This window comes from Lemur catta, chromosome 15 (assembly GCF_020740605.2).
Source record: "Lemur catta isolate mLemCat1 chromosome 15, mLemCat1.pri, whole genome shotgun sequence".
Classification (NCBI taxonomy): Eukaryota; Metazoa; Chordata; class Mammalia; order Primates; family Lemuridae; genus Lemur; species Lemur catta.
The window spans coordinates 56,483,673-56,504,473 of record NC_059142.1 but is presented as its reverse complement, the minus strand read 5'-3'; the positions used below and the strand labels follow the sequence as shown (position 1 = coordinate 56,504,473).

Below are 20,801 nucleotides of genomic sequence, written 5' to 3'. Positions count from 1 at the left end.
CTTCCAGTTTCCTGGCACATAACTCCTAAAATTCTTAGACTCTCCAAAGTGATGCCTTTTCGTACACTAATAAGATAGCTGGTGGCTGGTGCGCTCTAGGCTGGTCGCGGGAAAGACCAAGGCCTGGTCAGAGTGTTGGATTTTCAGCCCCCGTCCAGCCTCTAGGGAGGGGTGGGGGTGGAGGTTAAGTCGATCGCCGACGGCAAATGGTTAACCAATCATTCCTACGTGATGACGCCTCTGTAAAACCCCCCAAAAGGACTGAGTTTGAAGAGCTTCTGGGTCGCTGAGCACATGGGGTCTCCTGGAGGGTGGTGCTCCCGGAGAGGGTGTGGACGCCCCACTCCCTTCCCCACAGCTTGCCCTACGTGTCTCTTCATGTGCATTCATGTGTAGCCTTGTGACATCCTTTATAATGAGCGAGGAATCGGGTTTCCCTGGGCTCTGTGGGCAGCTCTAGCAAATTAGCTGAAACTGAGGAGGGGTCCTGGGAACCCCGATTTATCACTGGTTGGTCAGCAGCACAGGTAAAGCGGCCTGGGGTGCACTAGGGGGGCAGCTGTGGGGACTGAGTCCTCAACCGGAGTGATTTGAGGTACGTATGTCATTACTGATTGAATTCGAAGACACCCAGCTGGTGTCCGCGACCGAAGTGCTTGCTTGCTTGGTGTGTGGGGGGAAAATGCCACACGTTTGGTCACAGACGTCTTCTGTGTCGATTGTTGAGTGAGAATATGGGAGAAACTGACTTTGATTTTTCCCTTCATTCTCAGAGTGACGTAACGAAGATTAAAGGGGGAGCGACGTATTAACACAATAGCACGCCAGGTCTGTCATCGTGCACGTGCTCCGGCCTGACCGCACTGGGAGACACCACGAGGAAGACAGAGCCTTGCCCTTCTGGGGGATGAGTAAGTTTGGACATGAGAGAAGCGGAAAGGTAAGAGGCTGTTCTGTGCAAGAACAAGGGAGTGGGAGAGCAGAAAGGTTTGTCTGAGCAGAGTAAAAACCAGTGTCAGGATAAGGCACGGCAGATGGATGGACTCGAATCCGGTGGGAGAGCGGGGGAAGTATCCTTAACTGAACTAGGAATACCAAGACAAACTCCAGATTGTAGAGGCAAGGACGTGGAGAATTATGGTATTCTTGCAAATGAGATGGGCTTTATTCAAAGTGTGGTCAAAATCATTCTTTGTGTTAAGACCTGGGATTGTGACAAGACATCAGAGAAAACATGTCCCTCATCAACTCTTCCCACGTCGAGACCCTGCAAAGCCGCTCCCCCCTGCAGGGATCACATCTCAGTGAGTGGTTCCACCGCCAGCCTGTGCTCTGAAACCCTGGACACAGCCCCTGGCACGGAGCGTGGCTTCCCACCACGCCAGACACAGAATCCCTGGGACCCGGTTCTTTGGACACAGCTCTTCTTGACAGCTCTGCCCTCGCCTCCCTCCTCACACGCTAGCGACACTGTCCCCTTTGATGTCCCTGCACCCTGCAAGCACATCTCAGGCCACTGGACCTTTGCAGGCGTTTTACTCTCTTCCTGCACCACTCTTCCATCAGCCACCTGCATGGCGCGCTCCGTCTGGGACCCTGCTCGCAGCTTCCCTCCTCGGGGAGGCTTTTCTTGACCATCTTGTTTAAAATAGCCTCCATCACCCTCCATGGCCCTCCTTGCTTTGGTTGTCTGCATTGCACTTTTTGTTTTTTAATTTCAGAACATTAATTAAGGAGTTACACGTGTTTTTGTTACACAGATATCTGGTTTAGTGTGCCCCTCACCAGAATAGTGTTCATTGTACCCAACAGGTACGTTTTTATCCCACACCCGCCCTGCCCCCTTCTTGGTTTCTCATGTCCTTTGTGTCACTGTGTGCCTGTGTGTGCCCATCTAGTAGCTGCCATCTGCAAGGCACTTACCACTATGTGACAGTACAGACTTAGCTGTGGGTCTGTTTATAATCCGCCTCTGGCTGATTAAATCCACCAGGGCAGGGATCTGCCCCCAGTGTTGGAGCCATGTCACACACCAAGTAACACTAGGTAAATATTTGTTGACAGAATGAATAAGACAATTTCAAATAAACACTGACGCTGAGGTTCTAGAACAGAACCTGTTGGCAGCACTGACAGACACTGGGATAGTCATGAAATCAATGAAATGAACAGGCGGGGACGGGGAGGAAGTGGGACTAGCAATTTCCTAACTTTCTTGAGCACGGGAGATAAGTACAATCTGAAATGGAACCATGGGGTCAGAATACACGGCTTTTAGCCTCTTAGAGGTTTTCGTTACATTTTTTTTCACAATCATAGGCAAATTCAGTAACAAAATTTGCAGGGCCCGGTGCAAAATGAAACGTGGAGCTCTCCGTCATAAAATTATTAAGAATTTCAAGACGGCGGCCGCCGGGAATTAAACCAAGCACAAGGCTTGAAGCTGGCCCCGGAGGGGCATTTGGGGACATCTTTGCGGTGAGGAAACATTGATCTAACACGCAGTTTAAATTCATTTGTTTTTCTTACGTTAAATTGAAAAGGACTTTAAAAAGACAACCTTAAGGTAGGATGTCACCTTCCTGAAACCACTTCCCTCCGCGCCCCTGCAGCGCCGCGAGGAGCCGCGCGGGCCCGGGCTCGGTGGCGCCGCCCTGCGCATGTGCGGCGCGCCGCGGCGCCGGAACCTGGTTTCCGGGCTGCGAGGCCGGGGGAGCGTCTTGAGCGGGGCACACGGACGTCGACGGCTGCCTGAGCCGGGCGGGCGAAGCTGGAGCGGCGGTGGCGGCGGCGGGGGGAGGCCGGGGCTGAGGCCGGGGCCGGGGCTGCGAGGCCCTCGGGGCGGCAGGCGGCGGCGGCCCGGGGCCCGAGCCCGGAGGCAGGAGCGGCCGCCATGGCCGAGAGCATCGTGAGTGCGGCGGCCGGGCGGGCGCGGGGACGCCGGGATGAGGCAGCAGATTTGCCGGCCGCGGCCTGTGGGGGAGGCGATCAGGCCGGCCCCGCGACCCGGTTCCTTCCCCTGTCGCGCCCTGGCTGTCTCCGCAGCGGCCGGGCTCCCCTCCCTGACTTTCCCCCCCTCGCTGCTTTCCGCCCTTGCCCCTAACCGGACGACTCGGGACCCCGGTTCCCCGCCCTGGGCCGGGAAAGGCCGAGCTTTTCTGCAGGGGGCATGGACGATGCCAGAGAAGCCGCCCGCCTTCCCCACCCCTTTCTCCGTCTCCAGGAGACTTCCTGGGCTTCTTTGAGGGACCTCCCGATCTCGCAGAGCCGGGGGCCCGACCCTCCCTGATCTCCTTTCGATTCTCTCTTGCCTGCTGTCCCCGGTCCCAGTAAGTGCCTTGTCATGAACCTCTGAAAGGGGGGCAGTTTCTGCCGAGGGGAGCGTTACAAACTCCCGCCCCACGAGAGGAAGCTGTGAAAATTAAAACGGCAGTAACTCGATGGTATTACTCCTCGGTTGCAGGGAAATCTTGACAATCACCTGTTTTGAAAGGAATATCATAAAGGAGGTTGATTTCACCTTTTACCCAAAATTAGGAATTGTCACACTCTCCTTCTCGCTTAAAGTAAAAAATGTCAGTGAAAAATCAGAGCAAACCAGTCACGCGTTAACTTGTGAAAAGTTTCTCCTCAACAGTAAATGTGGTAGGGGAAAAATCAACAGACCAACGGGACGGAAGAATTTTGGTTAACACTAGGGATATCTGGGATTTCTGAGGGAGGCAAAGGAGTAGTACTGGGTGACAAGTACTGTTCATGCTTTAGCACTGTAACAGCCTCTGCAGGTTTACCAGCTGTCCAGAATAGATCTGGGGAAAACCTAGCCCTTGAGTTTTTAAAGCTTTTCTCTAATGGCTCCGGCTCCCTACTCAGCTCCATTTAGGGCTCTCCTGTCACCTACACGTTTGTCAACCTGGAAAATGAGCAGAATCAGTAAGAGAAACTTAAGACACATTGACGTCTTTTAAAAATAAAAGTTACTTTGGTGACTTTGCCTAGAAATAGGTTAGGAATTAGCACTCAAACCTGTTTTCAAACTTTCTGTTTACTGTAATCTGTTTTTTTTTGACCACTCATTCATCAGTCAGTACTGTAATAATTTTAACTGAGTTAAAGTGACCATGTTCGAGTGAATTATTTCAGGCAATACCATTTTTTTCTACTGATGTATATAAGGCTGGGTTCTCATTGACAGCTTTGGGTCTCTTGTTGAATTTCTCAGATTGTGAAGAATTAAAACACCCTTCTTTTGAAATTGATCTCAAAAGTTATTTTGATTTAGAATGAGTCTTTTAAAAAGATTTTTGTGGGTATATCTGATTTGTATACCACCAATTCTTCAATTCCCCTGAGAAGTGTTCTGAGCTTATGTTTTTATGAAGATGGGAAGCTAAGTTACTGAGAGGCTGTTCATGTTGTCAGTTCATGTTGTCAGGTCTGTCTCTTCCTGTGTATTTTGTTTTGTAGTCTGTATCAGAGGCCAAGTCAGAACTGTCTTCAGTGTAAGTTAGTTTGTCTTGTCTCTTGTTTGGCCTTGGAAGCCTGGGCTTCTATTCCCTGTTGTAGAGGACCAAGTAGAACTCTGCAGCCTGACCATTAACTCCGCAAGGAGTGGAGGTGACATCCTCTTGTTCCTAAGTCATTACTGGAAAGAACATTCACAGAATCACCCACAGAGAAACAGAGTTCTTCATTTTTTTAACATGTCTCAGTGTTGGAGACAGATTTCAGAAACAAATAAATAGAAGTATTTACCTAATGCTGTGTATCGTGAGAATGTTTTTCTTAGGTATTGAATCCAGAATGAAGTGTGCTAGACATCATAAGTAAAAGTAATTCATTTCTGTTTGCACTTACACAGATGAATGAAAAGAGTGAGAAAATTAAACACATGTGAAGAAGCAAAAGTATACAAACTATTTTATGCTCTTAACAATTGTGATATTCATAGAGATTATTCAAAACAAAATCTTAAAAGTTGAGAATATATGGGACAAAGCCTTTTCAGACAAATGAAAGCTATTGGAAAATGAGGGACAGGGTCATGTTATTTTAGGAAAATCTAGATTATTTTTAATTAGTTTGATAAAAAGTGGACTGAGTTAGTAGACTGTAAGCTGTTTTGTCTGCATCAGTGAATACCTTTTTTTAAACAATGGCTTGGGCATTTTTCATCTCCGTAATGTTTTTAAATACAATGAACCATCAGTAATTGGTGAGAGGAGAAGCTACAAGTGAGCACTTTCTGGCATATTCCTGTCTCTTCCCTCCCATCCCTTAGGTGATTGGAGCAGATTTGTCCTGTTTGCAGCAGGGCATGCCACTTCATGCTCCCTGACTAAAGTTGGAGACCTGTGCGGTTGGCCGGGTGTCATAGCTCACCTGCAGAAGGGCTTTCACCAGCACGAAAATTGAGTCCTCTTAGAAGACGATGCTTGGTGTCCAGTAGTCCCCAGGCCTGCCAGCCTCGTCAGGCTTGCCATGAAAATATTTTTTTAAAACCCTGATAAGCTTTAGCATAGTGTTAAAGATCTTTATTTTTTTAATTTTAATCTTTTTATTAAAAGTAGATAACTAGAAGACTGACTATGATTCATTTAGAAGATTTCCTATGATTCTTTTAAGTCAGTCTGATGTCTATGTATACATCTTGAAACAAAGTAAGGTTTTCTTGAAGAATGTAGTTATTCGTAATTCATGGTGAGTTTTTTCCTGTTTTTATAAGTTTGAAGAGACAAAAAGTGTTTCACATATACTCTTTATAAATAATGGTTACAAATTGAAGTAGTTTTCTGAGTGAAACTAAGAGTTGAGAATCAGGACAGTCCTCTTTTATTTTTTTTTTGAGACAGATTCTCGCTCTGTTGCCTGGGCTAGAGTGCCGTGGCATCAGCCTAGCTCACAGCAACCTCAAACTCCTGGGCTCAAGTGATCCTCCTGCCTCAGCCTCCCGAGTAGCTGGGACTATAGGCATGCGCCACCATGCCCGGCTAAGTTTTTATATATATTTTTAGTTGCCCAGCTAATTTCTTTATTTTTTTCAGTAGAGACGGAGTCTCACTCTTGCTCAGGCTGGTCTTGAACTCCTGAGCTCAAACAATCCGCCTGCCTCGGCCTCCCAGAGTGCTAGGATTATAGGCATGAGCCACCTCGCCCGGCCGGGATAGTCCTCTTAAAATACGACACCCCCCAATATGTTGGTGACTCTCACCCTGCTGTACTTCCTCTTCTAGAAAGATTCAGTCAGCTGTTAAAAGGTGAAGGATGAGGTTTGGCTTAAGTTTCAGTGACTCAGATGCTGGAAGGCTTCAGGTGTAAGTCTTAATAGTAAATCAGGACTTCAGCACGCTGTGCAGTAACCATCCTGTTTCCTTTACAACAGATCATCCGTGTCCAGTCCCCAGATGGGGTGAAGCGGATCACAGCAACAAAGAGAGAAACGGCTGCCACGTTTCTGAAAAAGGTCTGTGGCTTGGGATTGAACTTCCAGCATCTTTATCCTCCAGTGTTACTCCCGTCTATACCTTTTCTGTTTTCCTATTTCCTGTTTCTCCCACTCCCAAATTGTCTCTTACATTTCTTTTCTCTATCATGAGTGGGCTGGATCTTTGTGACAGCTGATCACAGCTCAGAATTACAGGACCAAGAGCCCAAAGTAAGTGTCAAAGTATTTCACAGGAGTAATATTTATGACAGTGAAAATTTGGAGAAAATTTCAGTTTTCCATCAATATGTTAGAAACATATATAGAATGATGCCACTCTCCTTTTAAAAAAATTAAAAGCCACATAAACACATCTGTATGAGAACAGAAAGTGATGTGAAAAGAGTGCAACCAAGATGCAAAATGGGCAACCCCAGGATGAGCGGCCTGTAGTAAGGAGAGTGGCTTTTGCTTTATACTTCATATCAGAGTTAGGGCCAGCTTCCTATTTTTGTAAATAAAGTTTTATTGGAACACAGCCACACGTACTACCTATGGCTGCTTTTGAGCTACGGTGGCAGGGTTGAATAGTTGTGACAGAGACTACATGGCCTGAAAAACAGAAAATATTTACTATCTGGCCTGTTAATAGAAAAAGTTTGCCAACCTTTATTTTATACATTTCTGTTATTTGTATTGGTTGCAAGTGTTACCTTTGTAATGATAAATTGTTTTTCTTTTTTCATAAGCAAAAACAGATTATACATATTATATAATGTCTAATGTATATGAGAGCAAGAAGGAATCTTCTCTGTCATATAGTCTAATCTTCTTATTTTCAGTTAATGAAGCCACAACACTTATTGGGAAATTCGGTTTCTTTCTTTCTTTCTTTTTTTTTTTTTGAGGCACAGTGTCCTTCTGTTGCCCAGGCTGGAGAGCAATGGTGTAGTCATAGCTTATGGTAAACTCAAACAACTGGGCTCAAGCTGTCTTTGAGCCTCAGCTTCTTGAGTAGCTAGGACTACAGGCTCATTCCCAGCTAATGTTTTTCTTTTATTTTTTTTGTAGAGATGAGGTCTTGCTATGTTGCCCAGACTGGTCTCCAACCCCTGGGCTCAAGTGATCCTCCTACCTTAGCCTCCCAAAGTGCTGGGATTACTGAGCTATTGGGCTCAGCCTGGTAAATTTGGTTTCTAAAAGATAGTTTTGTTTTCATGATTCTAATTGCAGTGGTTAAGAGTCCATGTTTGTAAGAATAAAAGGAAAAAGAATTAGATGCAATAGATGACAGAGAAGAGAATCTCTGTGTCTTCAAGATATTTTTAACAGCCTACTCGGTGATCCCTTAGTGGCAGCCATGCCGGCTTGCTGCTAGGGGTGATGCTGGGCTCAGTGGTGCTGGTATTGGGAGATCCTCTGAGACAGAGATTGAACATTAAGTGACTGTCACTGAGAAAATTGTGGGCATGAACAACAAAAATATGAGGACTACATACTGCTGTTTATTTTTCTAAGGTTTGTGATAGGGACATTTTTTTAAACTTTATAGTAACCATTTGGAGTCGTTGATTTTGTTAACTCAAGGTTTTTGTGCTTGTTATCAAAAGTAGAGTTGTCAGGTTAAATTCAGGTTTCAGAAAAACCTAAAAATGCAGCGTTGTAGTTCTAACTTTTAATTGTTTCAGAAGTATTCTGAAATCCTAGTTGTTTCCCTCTGGGTAGTTGGTTGTTGCCCTTGCATAGGAGGATGTGGCCGTGACGGCTAGTCATTGCAAGTGGCTGGAGTAGGTGAGATAGGTTAGTGTCGACTGCTTGGTTACTAAAGCCATCGTCAGCACATCAGTCACGGCTTAGGAGAAATTTTCTTGGGGATACTCATAAAAACAAATACATTAATTACTCTGAAATACCTTTTTCCCTCAAATATTCTTTCTTGTTACAAAAATAGTGAGGATTTATTATAAAAGGTCAAACAATACGGAAAAACATAAAGAAGTGAGCAAGAGTTATTTGAAATTATACTGCTCAGAGATAACTGTTGTTAAGATAGCATGTCTTTATGTGTCCACATGCGTACGCAAACACGTGCATGTCTGCATACATATATACACCTAATTTTACCAGAATGAGATTGTACTGTACTATTGCATGTTTGCTTTATTCATTCATTCATTCATTTAGTTAGAGACGGGGTCTTGCTCTGTTGGCCTGGGCTGGAGTCCAGTGGCGTCACCATAGTCTACTACAACCTCAAACTCCTGGGGTGAAGCAATCCTCTTGCCTCAGCCTCCCAGTAATTTTAAAATTTTTTTGTAGAGACTAGGTCTTGCTATTGCCCAGGCTGGTCTTGAACTCTTGGCCTCAAGTGATCCTCCCACCTTGGCCTCCTAAAGTGCTAGGATTATAGACGTGAGCCACCGTGCCCGGCCTACTATTACTTTATTTCATCAACCCTAAGATGCTGTTGGGTTTAAGAAGGAAGGTCATTTATGTACCATTAAGAAAGAAAAAATGAGGTCTCGCCTGCTTCCCTTTGCCATTTAGAGATATGTGTGTGTGTGTGTGTGTGTGTGTGTGTGTGTGTGTGTGTGTGTATTTATTTTATTTTATTTTTTGAGGTAGAGTCCCACTCTGTCACCTGGGCTAGAGTGCTGTGGCGTCAGCCTAGCTCACAGCAACCTCAAACTCCTGGGCTCAAGCGATCCTTCTGCCTCAGCTTCCCAAGTAGCTGGGACTACAGGCATGCACCACCATGCCCGGCTAATATTTTCTATATATTTTCAGTTGTCCGGATAATTTCTTTCTATTTTTTAGTAGAGATGGGGTCTTGCTCTTGCTCAGGCTGGTTTCAAACTCCTGAGCTCAAGCAATCTGCCCACTTCAGCCTCCCAGAGTGCTAGGATTACAGGCGTGAGCCACCTCGCCTGGCCCGATATATATATTTTTTACATATAATTTTTTATTTTTAGAGACAGGTGTTGCCCAGGCTGGAGTGCAGAGGCATGATCATAGCGCACTGTAACCTCAAACTCCTGGGCTTAAGGGATCCTCTCACTTCATCCACCTGAGTAGCTAGGACTACAGGTGTGTGCTATCACACCTGGCTAATTAAAAATAAATTTTTTTTGTGGAGATGTTGGGGGGGCGTCTTACGATGTTGCCCAGGCTGGTCTGAAACTCCCAGCCTCAAGCCATCCTCCTCTCTTGGCTCCTGCTTCGGCCTCAGGTGTGAGCTACCAAGCCTGGCCTAGAATTTTTATATTTATGTAAAGTACTTTTTTAGACTTATGTAGAAATTATTTTATCATGGCCAGTGGTACAGTTTGGAAAAGAAAAATTATTTTAATCACATATTCTTATGCGCAGGTAAGAAGGAAAATCCAAGCTAAATTAAGGGGTAGGGTCTCTCTGTAGCGTTGCATTCAGAGTTCAGCCCTTCTGAGCTACGTTTTGACTCGCTGTCAGTGTGCATGTCTTATTCCAAGGGTCACCTGCGCTGTCGGGAGGGTCAGTGTTAAAAGAGGGCCCTGACGGCCAGTACCCCGTCCGCAGGTGCTGGAGCTCTCCTTCACCAGCAGGCTTGACAGCCAACCCTGTTATTCCTTGATTGATCTTTAAATGGCTTGTTTGATGGGGTGGCAGTGTCCAGCTGTGCCACCTGGAGTGACAAGTATTCTCGAGCCCAGATGGAGGTACAGATGTCAGTCCTGTTGCCAGGCACGCCAGGACCGTGCAACACCGTTGATCACAGATGCAAGCATTTCAGAGATGCTGAAAATCTCACGTGATAATTCGTAATCTGCTTTTCTCCACTTCACAGTAGTGAAGGCACCATCTTGGTGCCTTGCTGACTTTGTCTCCCCATTTGATAAGATCTTCGATAGCAGGAACCTTGTCTTCTTAATTTAATTGACCGTTGTGTTCTGAACGCCCGGAATTAGCCTGGCACATAGGACTGCTTAATATTTGTTGAATGAATGAATAAATATTCCCAGCGTCTAGCAAAGTTCCTGGCACAATGGACATTTTTTATTGAATTAGTGGCATCAAAAGGGCAGAATAGCAAGAGGAATTAGGTTAATTATGAGCAGTTTCTAACCCTAGTGAGTCTTCTAGTCTAATGTATATATGGCGCATGTAGTGATGCTTAAATATTTTATTAAATCTTGGTTGTTGGGGCTCGTTTCAGGTTGCAAAGGAGTTTGGCTTCCAAAATAATGGCTTTTCAGTTTACATCAATAGAAACAAGACTGGAGAGATAACAGCATCGTCCAACAAATCCCTCAACTTGTTGAAAGTCAAGTAAGTGTCCCGCGGCGAGAGAGCGGGGGATTGGGAGTGATGGTCCCGTGACTTCCCCGAGGTCACCCAGTTTTCTCCTGTTTCCTCCTCATGCCCCTCTGATGATAGCCTTGTTAACTGACCAAAATATGGGCATCGTATTGCCTGCCAGGCGTTCAGCGCTTGACACTGAATCTGCAGTGACTGTTGAGCAGATCTGATTGACTGCAGAAGTCTGAAGTGTGTGCCCTTGAGGAGGAAGAGTTACGGTCTTAGGTCCATGTGGGTGCTGGAGTGAGCTGCACACTCAGCTGCTTGTGGGAGCAGAAGACCCCGAATGCAGCTCTGTGCGGCGAGATCACATCAGCCCGCTTGCCTGGGTTGGAGGAGCCGGCAGTGCAGGTCCGCTGTCCACTCCGTGGATTGATCGATCGGTCATGCTGGCTGCGCCTCCGCGAGGCAGAGACCTCTGACCCTAGCTACTGCTGATTGTGAGTTGTCACTGGGATGCAGCCACGTCAGGTTGTCGATGGCTGTGTCACACTCCAAGGGGAGAGGGGAGTAGTGTGACAGACTGTGTGCCTACCAAGCTGGAAATACTTACTCTTTGGCCCTTTACAGAACACATTGGCTGACTCTTGTCTAAACCATCTGGCACCTGCCTACACACCCGCGAGCAGAGCCCTTAACACCAGTTCAGTCCTTGGAGTGGCGGTCAGCTTTCTCCTCAGGGCTGCAGGCAGCACAGGCTGGGGGCGCCGGCTGAGGGGTCGGGTGGCCCTGCTGGCAGTTGGTCACGTGCCTGTTACCAGCCAGAATTAGAGGCTGTTTGGCAACTTGGTCATTTTTAGGTTCACAGATTAGTATACCTAGGGAAAAAATATGCAATTATAGTATTCATTTATTTGTTTTTCAACAAAGATTTATTGGGCACCTACCATTAGCCTACCCCTGTAATTAGACTGAGGCTTTCATTGTAGTTTATGTCCATTTCCAGAGTGGTCAGGGTTCATCTTTCCTCCAGCCTGTAAAGGGCTTTTGTGTCTTGAGAACCATTTCTCACGCGTGTTCCGAGGGTTGGATTGACGCTCTGCTGCTCACTGGCTGTGTCCCTGGGGAGTCTTCACCTCCTGGGCCTCGCTGGCCTCGCCCGTGCGGGGCGGCAGTGCCTCCATGGCTTGCACGGCACCTGCGCGCACTGAGCACTGGAAAAGCAACAGGTGCATGTTTAAAACCTGCAGGAAAGGGGGCCGCAGAGTGAGACGCCTGAGAAACAGAAGCGCCGGAACCGGAGTGCTGGCATGCAGTGCCACGCTAGAGGGGCAGAACAGCTGGACAATCCTACAGGTGGCACCTACAGCGGATATTTTTCAGCATCATCTTAGAATGTATCTTTTTAGTGAGACTTGTAATACTTATTGGCCAATATGGATATAGACTCTGAGAACTGAGTTCTGTCATTGCGCAAGAATTATCTGGAACATGTTTCATGTCATCCACTTTGTTAGGAGTGATAGTTGCTTCTTTGAGTGCTCCTGAAATCTGTTCCACTGCCTTCTGGCTTCCATTGTCACTGTGCCGCAGTCCGCTGCAGTTCTAATTGTTGTTCCTTTGTAGGTAATGTTTTTTACCTCGTCTGGCTGCTTTTAAGGTCTTTTGTTTGTCTTGGGGCCCTACGTTTTCTGTTTGATTCGTCCAGGTGTGGATTTGTGGTCTGTTTGTTTAATCCTACTTGATGTAAATTGTGACTTCTGTGTCTGCAGATTCCGAACTGCAGATCTGCATGTCGCTTCTGGAAAATTCTTGGCCATTATCTCTTTAAATATTACCTTTCCTCCATTCTCTTTATTATTTCAAGAATTACGTTTTTTCGCTTTTGAGTATTATATTTGGTTCCTTTTCAAATCTGGCTTGTCATTTTAAAAAAACTTGTAAATATGCAATGTTTAAACATATGTAAAAGTAAGCAGAGTAACTGAGTTCACACCTGTGGCCCCAGCACACTCAAGGGGTTCTTAGTGCGTGGCCAGGCCTGTGTCCCTGTGCTCTTGTCCACCTTCCTTCTCCCATTGCTTGGTCTTTTTCCCCTCCCCATTTTATTATTGCTAAATAAAACACACACTGAAAGCCTCAGAGAACAGTGTCTTGACGGGTGATCCTAACGTGCCCCCATTGCAAGCACCACCCAGGTGGAGGTGTAGTGAGTCGCTGGTACCCAGAGGCTTCTCCCTAAATGTTCTGGCTTCTGTGGTAATCACATGTTGGAATTTCTTTATTCTTTCATTGCCTAAGTGTCTGTCCCTAGGCACTGTGGTTTGGTCTTTCTCTTTTTTCTTCTTCTTTTATTAGTATTTTTTTGGAGACGAAATCTCACTATGTCGCCCAGGCTGGTCTTGATCTCCTGGCCTCAGGTGATCCTCCTACCTCAGCCTCCCAAGTAGCTGGGACCACAGGCACCAGCCATCGTGCCTGGCTTTGTCTTGCTTTTTAAGAAAATTTGCGTGTTGTACACGTCCTGGTCTTCAGGTTCCCCTTCCACTCTTTCCTTTTCTTAAAATATGTCTGCTGTACGTACCTCTTGGTTCTGCTGATTTCACATTGTTGGTGCGATTCGGCGTGACCCTCGTGTCCTGGGTGTCCTGCTGGCCGGGAGCTGCATGCAGAGGACTGACAGACTCAGTGTGCGCTTTTGTGAGGAGGTCCAGGGTGTCTGGCTTTCACCTTGATGCTTTGCGCCCAGGCTGATTGGTTGGTTGGGGGATTACAGAATGGTGGTATTTGACTTCTCTTACTGAGTTTTCATTTCTTAGCTGGGACACTTTTAAGAGACACTTCCTCTCATCTATGATTTGGTTCCCAAGAAGTATGGTTTATGTAGAAAAGGTGGGGTGCTCATTTTCACTGGGCTGGTCATTGACCCCAGGCCTTTCAGGGGACCGGTCTAGGTAATAATGGCACTATTTTTGAAGTTAAAGAACTCAAGTTCATGCTGGTATTTCCAATTCTCATTCAGAACATGGAGGTTTTATTTAACCTCTAATCTGTCACATCTTGGTGGGTCTCCTGGTTCTTAGGGACACAGGGGTGATAGAATTGGGTTGTCCTCTGCTTACTTGCTGGCTCACCCCATCACGCACACAGCCATCTCAGAGTAAGCACCCCCCAGGGTGTCTGGGCGGGCTTGGAGGCTGTGGATGCTGCTTCCTGACCTCTCTTGCCACCCCCAGCCCTGCCCTGGCCTGGGCCCGCTCCCCACGCTGCGTCTTGCCTGCTCAGGCTGCCCTCACCCCAGCGCTCAGCACAGCCCCTCTCCCAAAAGGGCTGGAACATTCTTGGCCGTTATCTCTTTAAGTGTTTTTCCCCAACTCTCTTATTTCAATGGTTATATTTTTCACCTTTTTTTTTTCCTTAAGAGATAGGGTCTCACTCTGTCATAGCCACTGCAGCTTTGAACTCCTGGCCTCAAGTGATCCTCCTGCCTCTGCCTCTCAGAGTGCTGGGATTACAGGTGTGAGCCACCGTGCCCAACCTACGTTTTTCTTTTTTTTTTTTTTTTTTTTTGAGGCAGAGTCTCACTTTGTTGCCCGGGCTAGAGTGAGTGCCGTGGCATCAGCCTAGCTCACAGCAACCTCAGACTCCTGGGCTTAAGCAATCCTACTGCCTCAGCCTCCCAAGTAGCTGGGACTACAGGCATGAGCCACCATGCCCGGCTAATTTTTTTGTATATATATATTTTTAGTTGGCCAGATAATTTCTTTCTATTTTTAGTAGAGACGGGGTCTCACTCTTGCTCAGGCTGGTCTCGAACTCCTGACCTCGAGCGATCCACCCGCCTCGGCCTCCCAGAGCTAGGATTACAGGCGTGAGCCACCGCGCCCGGCCTCGTTTTTCACTTTGAAATATTCTTTGATTTCTTTTCAAATTTAGCTGTTGCTTTTAAGCACTCACAGGGGCCACGTTGCTTGGCTCCTGGTTTCTGCTCTGTTCTCGCTGGCCTGCCGGGCCTCCAGTGAAGGCCACCAGGTCGGTGGGGTTCTCCTGTCTCTGGCCCATCAGACACAGCTGCGTGTCTCGTGGCTGTTGGGGTTCTACCTCTGTCACTCACACTCTTTCCATTCCATTGTGCATTTAGCATTCCACATAGAGGTTGCGAGCTCTTGGCAGTCTGCCTCTGTTTGTCGTCTCTGCCCACCCTTGCTTGTTGGCTTGTTTTTCTTGTCCATTTAGTTTTTTTGGTTTTTGTTAAAAGAAATTCTGTTTGACCAAACTTGGTCTTGGGAACTCCTGAAGGGCGAAGGACCTGGATCTCATGGCCTTTCTGCAGAGTTTGCGTTTGCTTCTGTTGGCACAAGGGGGCGCTGTGAACCCAGGCCCTGCAGGTGGTGTCTGTGAACCAGGCAGCACCCTCAGCTCCAGCCCCGGACGCTGCAGGGCAGGCCGTTTGTTGCAATCTCAGCAGTGACTTTGCTTTTCTTTTACCACGTAGTGGATAGAGGCAGATGGGATTCCTCCTTGGTTCCTGTTTTCAGCTGGTGGATTGTTCGGAGCTGTGCAGACACCCTTCGTCATCTGGTTTTGTGTGGGAGTTTGGGGTTCAGCAGACCACTTTGGGCAGGGAGGTGCCCAGTGAATGACGAAGCCCAAAGCTCTGAGTGAGCTCCTGGGAGTGACCTTGGCCCAGAGGGCAGCTCTGTGCTCCCTTTCCCCTGCTGTTCTTGTCTGACGGTACTGCTGGCTTTTTTTGGACCCCTGGGGATTTCCTTTACTTTCTTTAGAACTCAGCAATCTATTTTAGAGTATATTTGTTAAAATTGATCTAGTGTTGAGCCAAGTTTTTTATAACTGGAGGGTGTTTATGAATATCTAATCCACTGCTAGAAACAGAAGTCTCTGATTGCAATTTGGCAATTTTACCACCCCTAGATTGTGGAAGAAAAAAGAGGAGAGAACAAATCTATTGAAGAGCTACAACCAGGTCTCTAATGCCTGTGTGTCCTAGCAGTGTTTGTACTTTCGGCCCCTGCTCTTCTCGTAGTTTGCTGGTTTAGTGCTGGGGTAGGCTGTTCTCCCAGTCTCTCTTCCCTGTGTGTACGTTGAAGGCAGCACTCAAACATTTACCAAATGGTGTGCTGCCGCCTGTCCTCCCAGACTGCTCTTGGGTTTAGTGTTGTGAGCTGTCTCTGGTCACGAGGGACCCCAGGGGACTTCTGTGCACTACTCATGAGTGGATACTTGTTTAAGGTGACAACAGTTTGCCAGTCAAGCCCAGCAGCAAGTTGAAGTGTGAGTCTGATCAAGGGCAGAACAGGATTTATGTTGGAAGTGATGGAAAACCAAATATTCCCATTGGAACTGTGACTTGGGGCAGCCTATTTGGAAAGCAGCATGTCAGCAGCTTCTGAAACAAAACCCTGGGTGTGATAGGGCCACTCCTGGGAATTGCCCTGCAGGAGGGAAACTGCACGGGTGTCTGTGTGGGGGTGCTTGTGACACGTTCACGGTGGAGAAACAGGTGGCAGCAGATAAACCCCTCAGTGTGGGAGTGGCCAAAGGAAAGATGCGACAGCCTCATGGGAGAAGATGTGCCATTAGGAGTAGCAGTGGGATAGGGACCTATTACATTTGAAGGATTTTATGAGGAGTTGTTGGAGGAAGAAAGTAGTCTCTGATGATCCCATTTTTGAAGAGCTGAAGCAGCCTCTGTGTATGTCTGTGTGTGTTTGTGTGTGTGTGAACGCAGAGGAGGAAAGACACACACTGGGTAGATGAATGGGGAGCTGACTAGGGGCAAAGGAGGACGGGGGACGCGAGAGCCAAGCGGAGAGTGTGTGGGAGGAGGGATGGCCCGAGCACCAGTAGGTACAGTCATGCAAAATCAGACAGATGTGTGGATGTGTTTCACAGATTTTAAAATAAAATTGTAATAGAAATTAAATTACAAAGGGCCTGCTGCTGATCTTTATGATGCCAAGAAATGTATGAGAGATGTTAGAAGAAAGTTCTGGTCTCTTAATATTAGAAACCTCATTCTTTGGTCTTCAGGAAGGTGCTGTTTGCTCTCTGCAGATGTCAAAATGCAGGTATCCAAGGTGATCTTCCGTGTGGCTCAGGTTATGAAGGAAGGCAAGAACTTGTGTTTGTCGTTTGAACAGGCATGGCGATTTGTTGTTCCTGTTTCCCTCGAGCCTTGCTGGGCCCTCATCCGAAATGGAAACGTCAGCCCCACAGGGGTTCAAGGCCTTTGGTGCTCCCAATGTGGTGGAAGATGAGATCGATCAGTACCTCAGCAAGCAGGACGGGAAGATTTATAGAAGCCGAGACCCTCAGCTGTAAGTGCCCTGTGGGGTTCCGTGGTCCTGCTTGTGGTGGTCCTAATGGGTGAAAATGGGGACACATTTGTAACATGTCCTGTTTTAGTACGTATCTGATGAAGAAATGTAAGTTTTGAGTTTGCCCATCTATTTTCAGATTAAAATTCACTTGAAGTTATCTTGTTTATTTTTTATCAGGGTGATTCTTAAAATATGTTCCACATAAAAAGTTTTAAAGTGTTTGCATACTAAGAAATTTGAAAGGTATCTGGGAGGAGGTAGGGGCCTTAAACCAAGTCTTGCTGTGGTTGGACATGCCGATTTCCCTTGGCAGAGGGGGCTTTAGAACATGGTAGCAAGGGGGGCAGTTGAAGGGGTGATGATTGGATGTCTGCCAGTTCGAGGGGTGTATTTGGATTTTCTTATTTGGTAACAGTAGAGTCTGGGCATGGTGGCTCACATCTGTAATCCCAGCACTTTGGGAGGCTCAGGCAGGAGGATTGCTTGAGGCCAGGAGTTCGAGACCAGCCTGGGCAATATAGTAAGACTCCATCTCTAAAAAAATTAAAAAATTAGCCAGATGTGTAGGCACACACCTGTAGTCTCAGCTGCTTGGGAGGTTGAGTCAGGAGGATTGCTTGAGCCTAGGAGTTGGAGGTTGAAGTGACCTGTGGTCATGCTACTGCACTCCAACCTGGGCGACAGAGTGAGAACCTGTCTCAAAGAAAAAAAAATAACAGCAGAATAATTTTTGATATGATACACTAGGATGTTCTTTCTATCCCTTTAGCGAGCATTTCCTGTGCAGGAGATGCTGCTCCTTTGACTGTCCACCTCCCACCTAGTGTTATATGAAATGCTTATGCGTGTGTACATTTGTTTATTTTAGATTTTTGGCGATTCTTATTAAAGAAATCAGTTACGAACATCTGAGTTTATACTCAGTGATGTGAAATTATCTGAGCTAAGGTTGTTTGACTCTGCAATGGAGTCTTTTTGTTAAATGGATCACTTTGGAAATGTGACAGGGTGCTGACAATGAGATATTGGGATTCCAAATGCTGCATTAGCAACTTTTATGTCTTAGATTAAAGAGCTACAAATGGTGCTCAGCTGCAGTTGGCATGCAGCCACTTCGTGGCCATAGCCATTAGCCAGCACTCCTCTTCCATTTGCTTTTCCTCCCAGGGACCCCGAGCAGGCTCTCTCATATGATCTGTGTCTTTGTTGCTTCATTAGCAGCCTTCTAGAGCGTGTGTGTGCACGCGTGCCGATGTGTGTTAATTCTGACCTAGCATCGGTTAGAGCCTGACAACTGGGAGATACAGAGGCCATCTCTGTTCTGATGTAGAACTCATATGCGTTTAAGAATTCTGACCCCATTTAGAAGGGGATCTGATTGAGCCCCAGAGGGACTGCAGCTTGGTTTTCTGACCAACCCCTCCAGCATCCTCGTAAACTAAGCACATTCCTCTTTTATATTGTGCATGTTGAACTCCCAAGGTTTCTGTGGCTGAAAATGTCTGAAATCCATGGAGATAAATATCCTTTATGTTTTTTCCCAAAATGCACATGAAGGGCCAGGTGTGGTGACTCATGCCTGTAATCCCAGAACTTTGGGAGGCCAAGGTGGGAGGATCGCTTGAGGCCAGGAGTTGAGACCAGCCTGAGCAACATGGAGAGACCCTGTCTCTGCAAAAAATAGAAAAATTATGTGGATGTGGTGGCGTACATCTGTTGTCCCAGCTACTCGGGAGGCTGAGGCATGTAGGATCACTTGAGCCCAGGAGTTTGAGGTTGCTGTGAGCTATGATGACACCACTGCACTCCAGCCCAGGTGACAGAGCGAGACTCTGTCTCAGAAAACAAAAACAAAAATAATGGACATGAAGTAGGAGTTTTCTAAACTTGGGTTATTTTTGCACTACTCTCAGGGCTTTTGCCATGTCCACATGCTAGCTTTCTCATTATTTACTTAAAACTTTTATTTAAATTGACTGTGAGTTTAGTCACGTTTTTTAGTGTCATTTTAATATACATTGCAGATTTGATGTGTTGATCAGTTTTTTCTAATATACATCAAAATACTAAACTGCTGGGCGTGGTGGTGCACACCTGTTGTCCCAGCTACTTGGGAAACTGAGGCAGGGGAATCATTTGTGCCTAGAAGTTAGGGCTGTGGTGAGCCGTGATCGTGTCTGTGAACAACCACTGTACTCCAACCTGGGCGACACAGTGAGATCCCTGTCTCTTTAAAAAAAAGAAAAGTTCATCCTTAACCATCTAAAATAATTCCACATGGGTAGGGAAACACTTTATTAAAGTATGATGTATGTTTTTGTTTTTGTTTCCCTTTTGAGATAGAGTCTTGCTCTGTCACCTGGGTAGAGTACAGTGGTGTCATCGTAGCACACTGCCACCTCAAGCTCCTGGGCTCAAGCAATCTCCTGCTGTAGCCTCCTGAGTGGCTGGGACTACAGGTGCCACCACACCTGGCTAAATTTTCTATTTTTAGTAGAGACAGGGTCTCGCTCTTGCTCAAGCTGGTCTCTGAACTCCTGACTTTGAGATCCTCCTGCCTAGGCCTCCCAGAGTGCCGGGATTGCAGGCGTCAGCCGCCATGCCCAGCCAGTATGATATATGTATGTTTTAAATATTAAAAATGTTGGGAGGCAGCAACAGAGAAACAGACCTGCTTAGCACTGTGTGTTTCTTTTGCCTTGTGCTCTTCTCAGATGCCGCCATGGCCCTTTGGGGAAATGTGTGCACTGTGTCCCGCTAGAGGTGAGTGTCTTTGTGGAGTCAGTCCTGGGGCCAGTGTGGTGGGGGCTGATGTGGTAGGCTGCTGACAGCAGAGCTGTCTAGGTACTTTCTCTGAGTCCCCACACTCGGTTGTGGTGGTCAAAAGAACTCATCTATTTGGCCAGGTGCCGTGGCTCACGCCTGTAATCCCAGCACTCTGGGAGGCCGAGGTGGGAGGATCACCTGAGCCCAGAAGTTAGAGATCAGCCTGAGCAACAGTGAGACCCCGTCTCTACCAAGAATAAAAAATTAGCCAGGCGTGGTGGTGGTTCCTATAGTCCCAGCTACTTGGGAGGCTGAGACAGCAGGATCGCTTGAGCACAGGAGTTTGAGGTCCCAGTGAGCTGTGATGACACGACTGCACTCCAGCCTGGACAACAGAGCGGTCTCAAATAAAAAAAGAAAGAAAAAAACAAAACTCATCTATTTATTGCCCTGGGCCTTGTGTTCCCACTGGTGCCAGTTGCGCCAGGAGGACCAGCCTGTATTTATGGCAGTGACCTTCTGCTGGATTATGAATGGTTAAAGCACTCGTGTGGCTGTGACAAAGGGGCAGCATTTACAGTGGCTCCCTGGACAATCCTTTTAACATCTGACATAAAGCTGGGCTTGTCAGTTTTCATGCTTGTCCCTGTTGTGATTTACTTTGCCTTGAGTCTCAGGTCTCCGTGCTGATTTGTCCTGGTGAGACTGAGAATGGCCACGACAGTGCTTCCTGGCCAGTGCTGAACTGATGGCAGCAGAGCCAACTTGGTTTTCTTCAGGAGGCTCCTCCTGCTTCATCTCGTGGCATTTGTTTTTGTAAAATTTTCCTGAAACGTATTTGACTCAGAGTGTTTTGCATTTAGTAGAGATTCATGTCTTGAAATGGTATGTGGTACGCAGACAGACGTTTGGTTCTGACCTGGAGTGATCAATGAGGCCCCAGCACCCGTTTTCCCCGGTGGGCCCTGACTCGTTGAGACCTAGCTGTCTGGTCT

The 20,801-nt window shown here is 46.8% G+C and overlaps 1 protein-coding gene across 2 annotated transcripts in view; it reads left to right on the top strand.

Moving 5' to 3' along the window:
* The first annotated feature begins 2,717 nt into the window (after window positions 1–2,717).
* The window catches only part of NPLOC4 (NPL4 homolog, ubiquitin recognition factor), a 57,483-nt gene continuing 39,399 nt past the window's right edge, over window positions 2,718–20,801 (top strand). Inside the window, exons 1-5 of one of the 2 annotated variants that reach the window (XM_045569691.1) lie at window positions 2,718–2,908; window positions 6,383–6,463; window positions 10,617–10,729; window positions 16,861–17,037; window positions 19,755–19,803. In XM_045569691.1, the coding sequence (XP_045425647.1) occupies window positions 2,894–2,908; window positions 6,383–6,463; window positions 10,617–10,729; window positions 16,861–17,037; window positions 19,755–19,803 (435 nt within the window). In that variant the 5' untranslated portion in view covers window positions 2,718–2,893. The remainder of the gene's footprint in view (window positions 2,909–6,382; window positions 6,464–10,616; window positions 10,730–16,860; window positions 17,038–19,754; window positions 19,804–20,801) is intronic. The other variant, XM_045569692.1, reaches the window with a different exon arrangement.